Below are 14,730 nucleotides of genomic sequence, written 5' to 3' on the forward strand. Positions count from 1 at the left end.
GGCTAAACAGGCGAAAATAAGATGGGCCGGCCCAGCAGAGTGACTAGCACACGCGGGCCGCCTGACAGGGTGGGCTCCACCCGTCAGCGTCTTTTAAAACGCCGAAGCGGTACGAGGCGCGTGGATCGTTCGATCAGAGGGGCGATCGACGGCTCACACACATCGTCTTCTCCGGCGAGAGGCCGATGGTCTGGCGGCGAGCCTAGGGGCTCGGAGGGCTTACCGACATTCCCGCGGGTCTCTGCTAGGTGCGCGGCGACGTTGGCGAGGGTGCTGAAGCTCCTGGTAGCAGTGGCGAGGCTTGGGGAGGCGTCAATCATCGGCGGCAAGCTCCGGGTACTGGCGGCTCCGATCGTCAAATTGGGGTTGCTCCGGCGTCAATCGAGTGTGTGGCTTGGTCGAGTAGAACCAGAGATGGGAGGAGAAGATGTTGGTGTGAAGAATGAGGGTGCGGGGCTGCTCTATTTATAGCGGAGAGAAGGTGTTGCGGGTGCCGAAGGGGGTCGAGCATGGCGCGGCGTCTCCGGCGTGCGAAAGGGCAAGGTAAGGATGGCATCTTGTAGGCTGCATCATGGCGATGCTCAAGGAGTAGCTGGCGTGGCCAAAGCGTGAAAGGATGGCTCAAGCGCATGCAATGTCTGTCACGGTGCGCGCGGCCGAAAGTTGATGAGGACGACGGCGACGGTGCAGGCGCGTGCATTTGATGATGTCTACGGGCTAGAGGGTGTCGAGGAGATACTCGACGCAGTGGTAGCCTGTGCAGGGGAGGACGAGGGTGCTCGATCGCGCGGCGCTCTGGCGCGTCCAGTACGCGGTGAGCGCGCGTACTGGCGTGCACTGGCATCGTGCTGGGCGCGTCTCGCCTGGCCAATGCCTTGCGCGCGCAAGCCAGGGCCGTGCATGGTCAGGGTCCTGGTGATCTAGAGATGCTCGAGGACAAAGTGAGAGAGAGAGGGGAGGCTCAGAATGATCAAGTGCTTTGAGGCCGGCATGGTGCACGGCATGGAGCTTTTCTGCCATTTCTCTACTTTAAACGACGAGAGCAAGGATGGGGCTTGATGCAGGGGTTGCAGGAGATGGTGATCATCACAAGTTAAAGTTGGTTTAGGCTTAGAACTGCTGGGTAAAGAGGTGTAACACAAAACTAAGATGCTGCCTGCCATGTGTTCGACACAATGGCCGCAAGAGAAAAATGTTTGAAATTTGGAAATCTTTTTGGTGGAGCTCATTCATATAAATAATGTGATCTAATGATGGTGGTGGTATTCATTTTAGTGCTGATTTTCAAAGTTTCCAAAATGTGCTCATCTTCACTTTACTCTCATATAGCATTTTGTTTTATTTACCCTGGTCAACCTAGTCAAAGTCAGCATTGGTGGTCAACAGAAAAGTTGTTCACTTTGACATGGTCTTTGATGAGGTGGCAAGTGTTGACCAAGTTTGGTTTAAGAGAAATCAAAATCGGGGGTGCAAAGTGGTGAAGATATTATAAAGTGGTCATATGACCATTATCATATGTATGTTGAATTTGAAATTTCCTTTGATTTGAATCTGGTTTCTTTGCTTCACAAGTGTGTGTTATTGATATATAAAGGTTTTATAAGCAAGGGATCAAGCTATGGTGGCCTTTGTTGATGATTTGAAATATTGGCCTAATGTGTATGTGAGGGTTTTTGGCTATTTTGCATTTCTTGTATTTCTCCCCAATTGAAATGCTATGATCATGGTTTAGGGTTTAAGAGCAAGTGATCAATGCATAAACACTCATCATGGCAATTGCACACAAAAATATACACACCATGCATAAAACTATATGTGGCACTATATGCATAATAAAAGTTTTTGTTTGTTGCAAATTTTGAGTATTTGAATTTCTCTTCTCTTTATTCATTTATTGTTGAAAACTTGGGATGTTACATGGATTCCCTCAGTATTTCTTGCAACAGCATTACACCATCAGTAATAAATCTCCCTTTTATAAAGTCATTCTTGCATGGATGTATCAGCTTCCTCATGACATGTTCCACTCTGACAGTCATAGCTTTTGTGAAGATTTTGAATAAACCTGCAGTAAGGAGATGGACCTATATTTCTGAATAATTTCAGCATTATCACTTTTTGAGATAAGAGTAATAATCTCATAATTGATTCTCTCCAGGTTGATTTGATGATTATGGAAATCATTAAATATTCTCATTACATCTAGCCATAAGAATGCTATTGTTTTCTGCTTTTTACTTTCAAGCAATCAATAAAACATCTTTTACTTATTTTTTTAGCGCATGCATAACTAACTACTCCCTTAGTCTATAAAAAATGTCAATGATTTATCTAAATTTGGATGTACCTATACACTAAAGAGTGTCTAGATACATCCAAATTTAGACAAACTTCCAACATCTATTTATGGTCAGAGGTAGTATAGTTAGAATGTATCGATGTATTTAATTTTTCCTTTTCCTTTTCCTAAGGATATAGTTTGGTTTATTTAACTTTTCCTTTTCCTAAGGATATAGTTTGGTTTATTTAATTTTTCCTTTTCCTAAGGATATAGTTAGAATGTATCCATGTTGTTTGATTAGTCTATTTGTAAACTGTCTTTACCAATATTTTCTCCGGAGATTCAGTTTTGGGCATTGATGATTCATTGTGTTCTCCCTCTACTCCATGATGATTTTAAAGACAAATAATGTTTATTTGTCGTGATAAAGTAAGATCTTAAATTTGACACGACTTGAGAGTTTGTCTCCTGTGCATGTTGTTATCTAGAGGATGATATTTTAGCAAGCAGTAAGCACACTGCAGGGAACACTTTATTTGGTAACTGTAAGCAGGTTTGAAGCCATTTGATGTGCTCAGTGCAAACTGTCAAGAGAATGAATTTGCAAGAGAATATATGTTTTAAAACAATCTCTGTTCCTGTGTGGGTGATGAAAAGATGACAAAATTTTGGCATGGAAAATTGATGGCGCAGTTCTTAGTAGACCTCTCGAAAGAATAGGTGTTGCTCTGGTTCCGTTGGTGGATGATTTGATCAATCCTGTAGACAATCAGTGAAAGAGGGAGTTGGTACAGCATGGTCGGGGGACAAATCTGGACTGTTTCAGTGTTCAACTTACCGAGCACTAGCGAGGAGACATCGTTTTGCATGCTGGTTCAGTTGGATCTTTGGACGGCTTGACAGATATTTGGAAAGCTCTATGGAAGCTTCAAGTGATGCCCAAAATTATCAAATTTTGGTGTCAGGGCAGTGAACAATATGCTTTGGAGTACCAACCAAGGAGAGCGAATGAACTGATAAATTCTATTTTACTTTTGTAAAACATACATATCGTTTGTTAATCTCTTATGGTGGGGAATGGGTAGGCCTTGCAATAGTGGAATAGACGAACTCAGAGGGCGGAGGTTCAAAAAGGCGAACTGAGATGGTTAAGCTGATACATCCAATTATTTGAGGGCAAAATCTTAGGTCGTTTATATGTTACTGTCGAGAAGTTAATTTATTTCTCTCGTGTGTTCTATCTTTACGTACCAATAAAGGGAATAAATTGCTCTCCCCCTTTTCTTTGGTATAACTTAAACTTGCCTCTGTTTCATTTGTTGACGAGTCTTTGGGCTGGGCGGCACGTGGTAGAATTCGAGGAAGGGGAAGGGGAGGCGCCAAAAAATTATAAATGGGGCGGAGCTAGGGTTGGCGAGCAAGATTGGGGTGGGGTCCTCTGTTGGTGGCGCGGAGACGAGGTGCTGATAGAAGGGGTGTGGTTGGTAGGGCGAAGGGAGTGGATGACCGATGGCTATTCATTTATCGCTTGGTATCACTCTCCTCTTATAATAATATACTATACAACACTTGTACTATCATTGTCGTAACCAAGATCATCATCATGTATTTGAGTATTCTAAGGTACCCTTCACAAGTTTACATGCCTTTCTTATAATATTAGAAAGGGTAACATCTCAGATTCATGAAAGGTAAATTTAATTCTTAGTGTCGTCCTCATATGAAATACTCTTCAGCTCTTATGAGGATACATCGATGCCTAAAAAAAATTAGCATCCACACCAAAGGCCTGCCGACGGAGTGTTGTACCCTAGCCATTATTGAAGATTTACTAAGCCCCTTTTGTATGTTTGACGTAGAAGGCTACGATTTAGGGTTGTCTCCGAATATTTATGAATATCAAAGTATTGTTTGGACTAATCAGAAAAAGAAGTATTCCTTCAGTTATAACTATGTTTGCAACGCCCATGTTTTGTGAGACAATAATAATCCAAACCAGGTGTGGGACTTAGTGCAGAAGAGTAACAAGAAGACCTAGAACTTGGAACATGCAGATGTACAACAATGTTGTCTTGTTATTGATCTGTGAATTACGTGTGTGCATTGCGAAATAAAATTTGAGTACCCGTGGTAACGCATAGGCATTTGTACTAGTCATGGAAAAGGAATGGACGTAGGCAGCTTTATTATTCGGGACGAATGATTGGTGGTCACGTGAGGCATGGAATGTTCCATCGGTTGGTTCGGTTAGGTCGGAAATGCAAGATTTGAGCTGAACTGAATCTGCCGCAGCCCGTAGCACCGATCGATGTTGACCGCACGCCGCCTGGAACCGGAAAGCTGTGTTGGGTTGAACGGCATGCATGTCCTTGACATTTTATTCAGCTTGGTCAACAAGCAATGCATTGCTTGTGGAACTGAACGCGGGTCTACTGACCAGTAGCAGAGCTTGCTAGGAAAAATTGGGTAGGCCAGCAGGGTTAAGTAGACTAAAATAAGCTATTATTTGGCTACGTTTTACCAATTTGTAGGCAGAAAATCTCCAAAGTTGGGCGGGCCATAGCTCGGTTTTGTTTCAACTAAGCTCCGCCCCTGCAACTGATGTTAGGCCTTGTCAAATAACTACCGCTGGGCGCACTAGCCCGGCTGGCCGGACAGCAATCCAATTTCTAGCCGGGCCACGATTGAAACGGATAAAATTGAACCGTTTGATTTGTTGTTTTGGATCATCCCGCTGAAGATTCCTTAGGCCTTGTTTGGTACTAGTGTTTCAGTGAGGATTAGTGGGGATAATACTCTAGAGTATTGGGTGAATCACTGCTGTCACCCGATCCCCACAAAACCCCATCCCCAATCCACTAGGTAGGGGTAGAGTATTGGGGATTGAAAAAATTACACTAAAAATTTGGGGAAAACTGGGGATAAGTGGGGATTAAACTCTCTCATACTCTAGCACCAAACATTCATTGGGGATAAGTGGGGATTTAAAATTTGGAGCGGATTATCCCCGCTAATCCCCAATAAAACTCTAGTACCAAACAAGGCCTTACGTGGATGCATTCTCCTTCAGGTGGTAGAACAATGACGATTAGGACCAGTGGTAGTATATGTTTAGTAATACTAGTACTCTGTATATCGGTTGCCATCCGATTGAAAAATTAATGAGTACGGTTCTTGGCCCGATCGAACAAACGTGATGGGGAGAAGTCGACGCCGACAGGTATCCGCTCCAGTACCATGTGGATCGATCGACACCGATGGATATCCGCTCCTCTCCAGATCGACTGTGCAAATGGGTTTTTGCATTAGGGCATCTCCGGCGACGCGACGCATTTTAATGTCCGCGAGCGTCCGTTTGCGTCGCGCTGCGGACGCTAAAATGATTATTTTTGTCCGTGCGTCCGTTTGCGTCTGGGGTCTGCTCCAGCGGGGCGACGCATTTTTTTTTTCTTTTTTTCCCTTTTCTCAATTAAACATAGTTTCAAAATATTACATCATTTTGAAACATGATTTTACACAAACTAACACATAGTTAGGAACATGGTTTACACAAACTAACACATAGTTTGAACCATGGTCGACACAAATATAAAAAAATTAAAAATAGAAGCCAGTTGTGTTGATTTCCGTATGTTCGCTGCCAACAAAGAACATTCGAGGGCACACCCAATCACCAAACTGGAAAATCCAGCGGGAGGAGATGGTGCCCTTGTTGGTTCTACCGATGAGGCGAACAGACAGAAACCTCGAATACTGGCTTCGTCCGGCCCGTAGCCGATTCGCCGCAAAGAAAGAACACTCGACGTTCTAACTATCGGTGTCGGAGCCGGAGTCGTCGGTGTGGTAGTGCCTGCGGCGGGCCGTGTCGTCGAACACCTTGACGATCATCTCGCCGTCCCCCTCGTAGAGGAAGGTGAGCCGGCAGCCGGGCTCGAGCGCGAGGTCGCGGGCGAACTTGTCCCACCCCGTGTGCGGGTACATCTTGCCCCGCCCGTCGAACAGGACCTCCACGGTCCGGCGGCGTAGCTGCAGCTCGGCCTCCCGTAGGCTGCAAGTGCGCCGGCTCGACGCCGTCGACGAACTCGGCGAACTTGTCCCGTAGCCGCTTGATGGCGAGTGGGTCGTCGTCGATGCGGAGGAGGAACTCGAGCGGCGCTCCTCCTGCGAGGACGAGGAGGGCGCAGGAGACGGCGAGCGTGGGGCCGTAGCTGCTCCACCACGGCGGCCCCTGCCTCGACCACGGGGGCGCCCAGGGCCGCGGCCTCGACCGCCTCGCCGGCCACCAGGCCCGGCCATGGACTTCCTCGCGGGCTTGACTGCGTCGCAGGAACACCTAGGCGGCGGTACGGTCGAGCTTTGTGGCGGCTAGGGTTTCTTTGGAGGAGTGGATGAGGAAGAAGAACGCGCGCCCCCTTTATATAGGCCGGCGGCATGCGGTGGCCGCGGGACGCGTGCCGTCGCCATTAACGTGGCGCAGAGTGCCGAAGCGACGCAGCTTTGCAGTCGCTAGCGCGTTTGAGAAGACGCATCGACGCATGGTCGCTGCCAGGCGGGCCAGCCGAAACGTCCGCCAGACACGAGCGGACGTTTCCGGACGTCCGCAGAGACGCATCCGAGGCACATATTTTGACCAGGTTTGCGTCTCCGCGGACGGCCCGGTCACTTTACGTCGCCCCGCTGGAACAGGCCCCAGACGCATTTCCGGTCACGACGGACGAAAACGGTCGTTCAGCATCCGTTTGCGTCGCGCCGCTGGAGATGCCCTTAATTTCTCGAGGAAATAGGACGAAGGTACATGCCACCTGCGAGAAACCACTGTCAATTTACAATTGCGCACACGTACCATGTCTCTCAGATTATATTGGCAGTTTATTAAACCCGATTCAAACCCACTTGCCTTGTTAGTACTACCTTGGTTATCAAATGGGAGTACTAAACTATACATGCATCTTTTGCCCAACCGGCCAGCGGATTTGTTGGGCGTGGTACCAACGGTCGGTATGAACTGTCAACTACTAGTTTATTATTTTTGTAGACAAGTACAGTCAACGTCCATAGAGTGTGAGAGGGCAACAGAAACATATGTAGTACATTGGGACCTTGGAACTATGAGAGGGCATGCAAATATAGCAACAGGGTGAACAAAAAATGTTGGTCTGGCCAGAATTCTCGCGTTCTGAACAGGATGGACGTGAGAACTATCAGAGGGCAACCTTCTGTCTTTCTCTTATCACCGGTAACCACAATAAAATGCCACTCCTCTTTACAAGAGTTGCTGGATCAGTTGCACAAATCATAGTGTGATACAGCCAGCTTCCCAGCAATCCAATCGAGTCCATAGGCACGGGTAACATGGCAGACCGTGCCGAGCTCAGCAAGAGGAAGAATAGAACAAATATAACACACTAAAAAACGGTTTCAGTTAAGTTAGCCAGCAGCTGTACAACAACCAACCAACGGCACGAATGAATTGATATATCTATATGGAAAATAAACAAAACAACGACCAAAAATGTCGCTGACGGCCAGAGCGATCTATATCCTACGCTCGAGCTCATTGGCCTATGGTGAAAACAGTCAGCTACTGCTGTCTAGCTCCACATGTCAGGTAATGTCCTTCGGCGTCAGGGGTCACAAGCTCCACATATCTCAGGTACTTCCTCCCCGGCATCAGGGATCCCCCAGCTACAATCTATGGCACCGCCTTGTCGCGGTCTGTACACTGCAACTCCGGCAAGATCTAACTCATCTACCTACACTTCCGACATGACATCTGACAGAACGATGATCTTTGTCTACCTTTACACGGACGGAAATGGCTTGCCTCCGATCATTTGCTGTTGATTTAGGATGGGCTAGAAGTGCTGCTACGCTGCTGAGATGCACGAGTACCCCATCACGCTTTGCTCAATTCACCTGTTTCCAAGCATGCATATATCTGGCATGGCTTGAGCTGATGGCTGGTAATCCAATCCTGGAAATGCAGGGCGGTTGTCGATTCAAGAGCACAATATATCAAGTTTCCACCTTAAGCTTGAACTGAGCTGAGCCTGCGGAGGACATTTCCGGCGTTGCTGGAGCCCAAATGTTAGGGCTTAAGGGTAGTGTCTGCATGGATGTACCAGTGGGAAAGCCTTCCACTAGAGTTGCGCCACTGCCATGCACAATAAAGTTCCAATCTGAATCACCGGGGTCAGTTTTCTTTGCACTGACAAAGACCTGTGTCCTCTTGTAACAGAAAACACACCGATGGGAGTTAAGGAGGAACTCTGCCACTATCTTGGGTAACTCGAACTTTCTCTTCCTCAGCACGAAGATGGAGCTCCTTATAGGTGTTTGCAGAAGCGGTAGTGAAAGTCTCCATAGCTTCAAAAATATTCCTCAGACCCAACTGCAAACTACTATTTTCGGCCGGGGGGCCTCCGTCATGTAACGCCTGTGCAGACAAGGATACACCAGTCTGATCAGAGACAAGGACGAGCTTCTTGTTCTGCGCTTCCAGGGCCTTGCGCATCGCCTGTTCATCCCGTTCCATCACCCTAAGGTCCCTGTCCATACCTTTATTGGCCATCATACCCTGCCTTTGTTCTGACCTGTGCCTCTCCCAGATTTGGAAAACGTTGGACGCAAAGGCTTGCATTGCCTTGACCACTTCCTTCTCGGATATCCTCCCCACACCTGCTGCCCAATTGTTACATATGATGAAAATCGGTGGTCCGCCTAACCGTCCAGGTGAAAAAGGAGGCACGCCATCATCCGTTTCCTCTGGTGTATAGATAACTCCTTTCAACAGCCACTCATTTAAAGTACGAACATAGCTCTTTTGAGCGGTAACCCATGCAGCAAAACAGGTAGTCCAATCCAATAGCTGAAGCTCTAGACTCTTGATCAAGTCCATATGAGCTTCCCCAAATCTCGCAGCGTTGATCATGGAGTCTATGTTTTTTGCTTGGGATATAGCGTGCAGTTGGATCTGATGGCATTCCAACATAATATCCCACATCCGCATCAACCTGAATAGAAGTGCGTGTATCCTTTTTAGTTCAAGTAAAATCAATTGCAATTTCACAGTCAACATGTAGTGCAAACAAACCGAATAAGAGCATGCAACACAATACAATAAGTTGTTTCCTATTTGCCAAAAAATTGGTTTCCACAAAAGATTTTACTATTTCCAGGACTTGCACAACAATAAAAATGTTGTTACACAAGGAAACCTTACGCAATTAACTTTTTCCAATGCAATACTGCATACTACCAACCTTTGTGTGCCTCACTAACACATCCCTAACATTTTAACAACATCAAAAGGAGCTATACATTTTTCTTTTACAAAAGGACACTAATTCGCAGAAGCAAGATACCCAAATTAATGATAATACATGTAGCTAGACAAGTAACAGACATGGCATTCTGACATGTAAAAAAGAAGGGAACAGACAGGCGTATCGCTTTGCTATATGGAAGTTACAACTGTTCTATGGGAGAGGTACGTACCCTTGAATGAGCTCACATGTTTGTGGCCATAGCTCTTCATCTCTCAACTTACTGATCTTGCCCGAAATAGTGTTCACAACCTGAATAGCAATGCTAATCCTTGTAGATAACTTCCTTATTTCCTTTTCGGTGGCCATAATCTTTTCAGCTTCTGCACCTTTCTCATCTAACATTTTCAGCTCCTCACGTTTCCTATCATATTTAAGCCTCTCGTCCTCCTCAGCCTGTAATGCACCCACAAAAAAATGAGTCCACAAAATCTAACCTTCAATAAAAGGGTGCAGAGTGATAAAGCATTGTGTTATAAGTCCAGAGTAAAGCTGTACAAAACAATGCAGCCAAAATTTTGAAACTAAAATCCTGTAAACCAGTAACAAAATATGGTAAGAAATTAGAGGACAGTGCGTCAAGACGAAAAATATATACATGTATAAAGAAAATGTAGCACAGCCTACTTAAATGACCATCAAGGAACCAACCATGTCCTTAACAAATGGAGGATATAAAAGGTAAGTATCAGAGTAGTCATTATTGTATTAACTTGCTACTAAACTACATAATTTCCAAATATAGCCACGATGATGATAACTAAACAAGTGCTACCACTTAAAATAAGATGGAACCTCATAATTGTCATCCTGCATCATAGATAATGGACAAATCCAAAACTTCCACATACCATACTTGGACTCTGTACTCTAAATTAAGGCACGCAAGCATGCGAGTGCAAACAGGAGACATCAAATTGCCAATTAATCAAACGAGTGAAGAGTCACAATGTTCCCAATAAATTTAAATGCACAAAAGAGAATTGCATACCTTAACTTCCTGAAGAAGCTTCCTTTCCCACATGTAGAGTTTCTGCAGTGTCGAGGAAAGGTTGCCGCATCCCATCGCCTTGTCCTCCTCGAACCGCAGGAACTCCTCCTCCATTGTCGGTATCCCACAAATCATCATGGCAGATACTGGATTGAGAATTGGGTAAGTTTTAGCACTCACGTTTAGAAACTACAAAAGAACAAGACTGAACCGTTGGATAGCAGATGCGGAGACAAACTTCACCCACCTTTAAAACCAGAACTCTTCTGGTAGTACGGCATCTTGCCGACCTCAAGCATCTTGGATACCTCACCGGCTGAATTAGAGGCACGCTCGAACTGGGTCTTGATCTCGAGGACCACCTCATTGTCATCAACGTACGTCTTCTCCGATCCTGCTGGGGGCAGGCCAGCGACATGTTGGCGTGCTTCAGACCGCTGCACCTGTTCTCCCACAACACTCTTCTCCACAACATGGACATCATGCTCCAAGCTGCTCCCGCTACTGCTTGCCTCCGATGACTTGGATTCACGAGGCATTTCATCCCCATTGCTGCTCCTACCCTCCTCCTTCGCTGCCTTCCCTTTCCCAGCGTACCCCTTGGTAGGGTGCTTCTCATCACCATAAGCTTCCTTGACCACCTCCATGTCCTCATCCTCCAAATCGGGGATGCCCTCCTCCTCGCGCACATCCTTGGAACTCCTGCTGGGAGTGTACGGCGCTTGCGCAGGAGCTGGCTGCTCATAGTAGCTCCCATATGTCTCAAATGGGTTCAGGAAGTCCCAAGTAGAAACCCTCGGCGGAGATGGAGGCGGCGGCGGCGCCACCTCCTCGCGGGAGGAGGACGGCATGCCTGCCGGAGGTGGAGCCGCACCGCCATAGTAACCACCGTACGCATACTGGTTATAGGAGGTTGAGCCCTGCGGCGGGGAAGCATACCCGCCGTAGCCGGGCGGGGGTGGCTGCGCGCCGCCGTCGCCATAATATTGAACCCTGGCATCGGTGGGCTGCGGGCGTTGCTCGTATGCCATGGACGGCGGCGGCGGCTGGCCCCGGGCATAACTGGTGTTGAAGAAGGTCTGGACCGTGGCATCGGCGGCCTCCGGACGATGCTGGTGCGATGAGACGGAATTCGGCGGGGCCTGGCCACGCGCATAGCTGATGTTGAAGAAGGTCTGGACCTTGGCATCGACGGCCTCCGGGCGGTGCTGGAATGAGACGGATGGCGGCGGCGGCTGGCTGCGCGCATAGCTCATGTTGAAGAAGCTCTGGCCGTAGCCGCCGTATCCCGGTGGCGGCGGCGGGTCGTAGCCATCGACGGCGGGCGGGCCCATGCTGCTGTAGCCCGGTCCGCCCATGCCACCACCGTAGGCAGGTGGGTCGTAGCCAGCGGTGCTGCCGTAGTCGGGCGGAGGGCCGTAGCCAGCACCATACCCGTACGCGGGAGCAGCAGCGTATGAGGGAGGGGGGCCATATGCAGAGGAGCCATACGGTTGTGGTGGCGGACCCATCTGGTGGGAAGGTGGCGGCGGCCGAGGACCGGGGGGCTGGCCGGTGGACCGGACGATCTCCGGCCGGCGCTGGGCGGGGTCGGCCTCGTCATCCGAGTGGAACTTGATGTGTCCGTCGTCGGAATCGGAGTCCCCGTCGGAGTGGAAGTGGATGTGCTGGTCGTCGGGGTTGATGCGGACCTGCTTGGCGACCTGCGGCTGCTGGGCCGCGGAGGACGAGGAGGCGATCGCGGGGCCCTGGCCGCCGCCAGGGTGGAGTGGCGATGCTGCCGGTAGGCCGTCCCCCTTGCGCGCGGCGGGGAGGCGCAGCTCGGTGTCGGGCGGCGGCGCGGGCAGCGTCTGGACGCCCCTGACGAACTCGTGCAGCACGGCGCCGACCTTGGCGAGCGAGTCGGCGTAGGCGCGGTGCGCGTCGGCGAGCGCGTAGCGGTGGCGGATGGCGAGCGCCAGCAGGTCGGAGCGGTCGCGGCAGTGCCTGACCGCCAGCTCCTCCTCCAGCTTGGAGTGGCCGCACCCCATGGGTGCCTGCCGGCCGGAAGAATCTCGCGGGCCCCGAAAAGAGGAGTCTTTTTTGTTATTCCCCTTGGGTCAGAGCGGCGGCATGGCGATGGCGGCGGCGGCGGCGGCGAATCTAGCGGGCAGGGGGGTGAAGCAGAGCGGCAGATCTGGGGTTAGAGGGGCGAGGTGGTGGAGGAGGGAATGGAGGGGACGGGGGCCTCGGCGGGGAATCTTGGCCTTTTTGCTGGCGCGTGTGCCAGCGGTGGGCGGCTCGTCGCGACGCGGCCTGATGGAGGCAGTACCTGATGAGCGTCCTGCTCCTGGCGGTGGCGGTGAAAAACCCAACCGCATGCGCCGGCGCAGCGCAGCAAGCCCGACCGGCGGCGGCGGGGTGTTGTGGGGGGAAGTGGAGGATGGTGGTGGTGCTAGAGGGGAGGAGCACGAGGCGGCTCGTCTGGCTCTTCTCTTTCGGTGCGGCGGGCGGTTCTCTCCTCTTTTTACCCACACCACACCACACCCAAGAAGACAAGAGAAAAATCGCGATTTTGACGACGGAGACTGAGACTGAGAGTAGCGCTGGCTATGGAGATGGAGGGGGAGGAGACATCCGTACATTGACGCCTGTCGCCGGCCGGCGTGGATTTATTTCGGTGGGGGTGCCCCGCCCCGCCCCGATCCTCCTCCATTTCCCTTTTAATTTTCTTCCTTTTTTTCGCGTCAATTAATTTATTAAATTAATTAATTCGTGCCAGTCTTTCTTCTACAGAGGTGCCGTGCCGTGACGTGGAATATATCTGGTGCTCTTTTTCGAGTTGTTCCCTAGTGCCGAAATCTGGTGTTTTCTTCCTCCGCTTTCAGTTTTTTCCGGCGCGCGCGGCCGTGAGTGACCTGGGATCTTGTACTGGCGCGGTGGAGTGCCGTGCCGGTGCGTGCTGGACCCAGAGCCGTTTACAGTGCGTGGGCTAGGACCAGCGGTGCGTGCGCCTAGGCGTGTTGGCATGCTTGCCTTTGTGAACAAACTTGTGGGGATGGATGGATGGATGGATGGTCAGGAGAGCACACACACCTGTGGCTTGTGCTTCTACAAATTGCCACTAGTGATGGAAGAAAGAGTTTAAAATACATGCCAAATAACAAGCAATTCTTGTTCAAATCAAGCATTACCAGTGTATGTTGAAAAAAAAAGGTAGTTTCTTATATTTTACCATGACGAGTTGTTGTGAGAAATATTCACGCCTCGTTACATACAAAAACTAGAAAGAAGACGAGCACGGGGAGGAGGAGGAAGGGGGTACATACCTTATCTCGGAGCTATAGCAACCTTGGTGGTGCATCACTGATGAGCGGCACCGAGCACGAAGGGGAACATCGTGGATCCACTTTCGGTAGGTCCATATATCTTCACTATTCAAGACCCCGCGCACAAAAAAAACGGTGGCAAGATGTTGTCGACCACGAGATAGAGTGGCGAGCCGGCGCAGGTTCGCCTCGACTTGGCGCTCGACGGGGACAGTGAGGGCGAGAGGGGATGATTAGAGATGTAGGCAAAATCATAGTGGCGTGCCCTAAAAGGGGATGGGATTGGAAATAAATGTAGATAAAAAAATATATGTAGTACAACTTGTCTCCTTAGGTCTGATCTCGCTCTCAGGCCGCAGGATCTCCTCGAGTTGGTGCTCGACGAAGACAGTGAGGGCGAGAGGCGACGGTGGCGGTGTACCTTCAAGGGGGTGGGATTGGGAAAAAAATTATATAAAAATGCAGAAATATTATCTCCTTAGGTCGGACTTTGCAGATCTACATGTCTTCTCAGATCCGATCTCGCGGATCTGCATGTCTCCTCGGTTCCAGATCTCGCAGGAAATACATGGAAGATATGTGATTGTCGACTACAGAAGGAAGGGAAGAGGCGACCACAATTGACTTATGGTGGTGGTCGGCGAGGATGGTAGAGGGCAAGAGGGGTCGAATACAGAGTGTGGCACCCACGAGAGGGTGAGATGGGAAAGAAATGAATGGACGAAGGTGGAAGAGGCTAGAAAGGCAGGAAAAGGGACTATGGCGTCGTTGGTTAGAGAAGTGGATGGGGAGATGGCGAGAGGGAATAAATAGAGGAGCGGAGTG

General features: G+C 49.4%; 1 protein-coding gene across 1 annotated transcript; it reads right to left on the reverse strand.

Moving 5' to 3' along the window:
- Positions 1-8,455: 8,455 nt before the first annotated feature.
- On the reverse strand, positions 8,456-12,843 carry LOC124657733 (nitrate regulatory gene2 protein-like). Its single transcript, XM_047196250.1, has 4 exons — positions 10,845-12,843; positions 10,598-10,743; positions 9,779-10,002; positions 8,456-9,294 (listed from the first exon to the last, which is right to left on the reverse strand). Exons 1-4 carry the CDS (start codon positions 12,625-12,627, stop codon positions 8,538-8,540), a joined length of 2,910 nt encoding a protein of 969 aa, XP_047052206.1. The 5' UTR covers positions 12,628-12,843; the 3' UTR covers positions 8,456-8,537.
- Between the last annotated feature and the right edge of the window lie 1,887 nt (positions 12,844-14,730).

The sequence above is a fragment of the Lolium rigidum genome, chromosome 5 (assembly GCF_022539505.1).
Source record: "Lolium rigidum isolate FL_2022 chromosome 5, APGP_CSIRO_Lrig_0.1, whole genome shotgun sequence".
Classification (NCBI taxonomy): Eukaryota; Viridiplantae; Streptophyta; class Magnoliopsida; order Poales; family Poaceae; genus Lolium; species Lolium rigidum.

Coding starts and splice junctions, on each gene's coding strand:
- LOC124657733 (XM_047196250.1), bottom strand. CDS start 12,627: ATGGGGTGCGGCCACTCCAAGCTGGAGGAGGAGCTGGCGGTCAGGCAC. Junction 10,744..10,844: donor GAAGAGTTCTGGTTTTAAAG/GTGGGTGAAGTT, acceptor TTCTCAATCCAG/TATCTGCCATGATGATTTGT. Junction 9,295..9,778: donor ACATGTGAGCTCATTCAAGG/GTACGTACCTCT, acceptor ACTTCTATTCAG/GTTGATGCGGATGTGGGATA.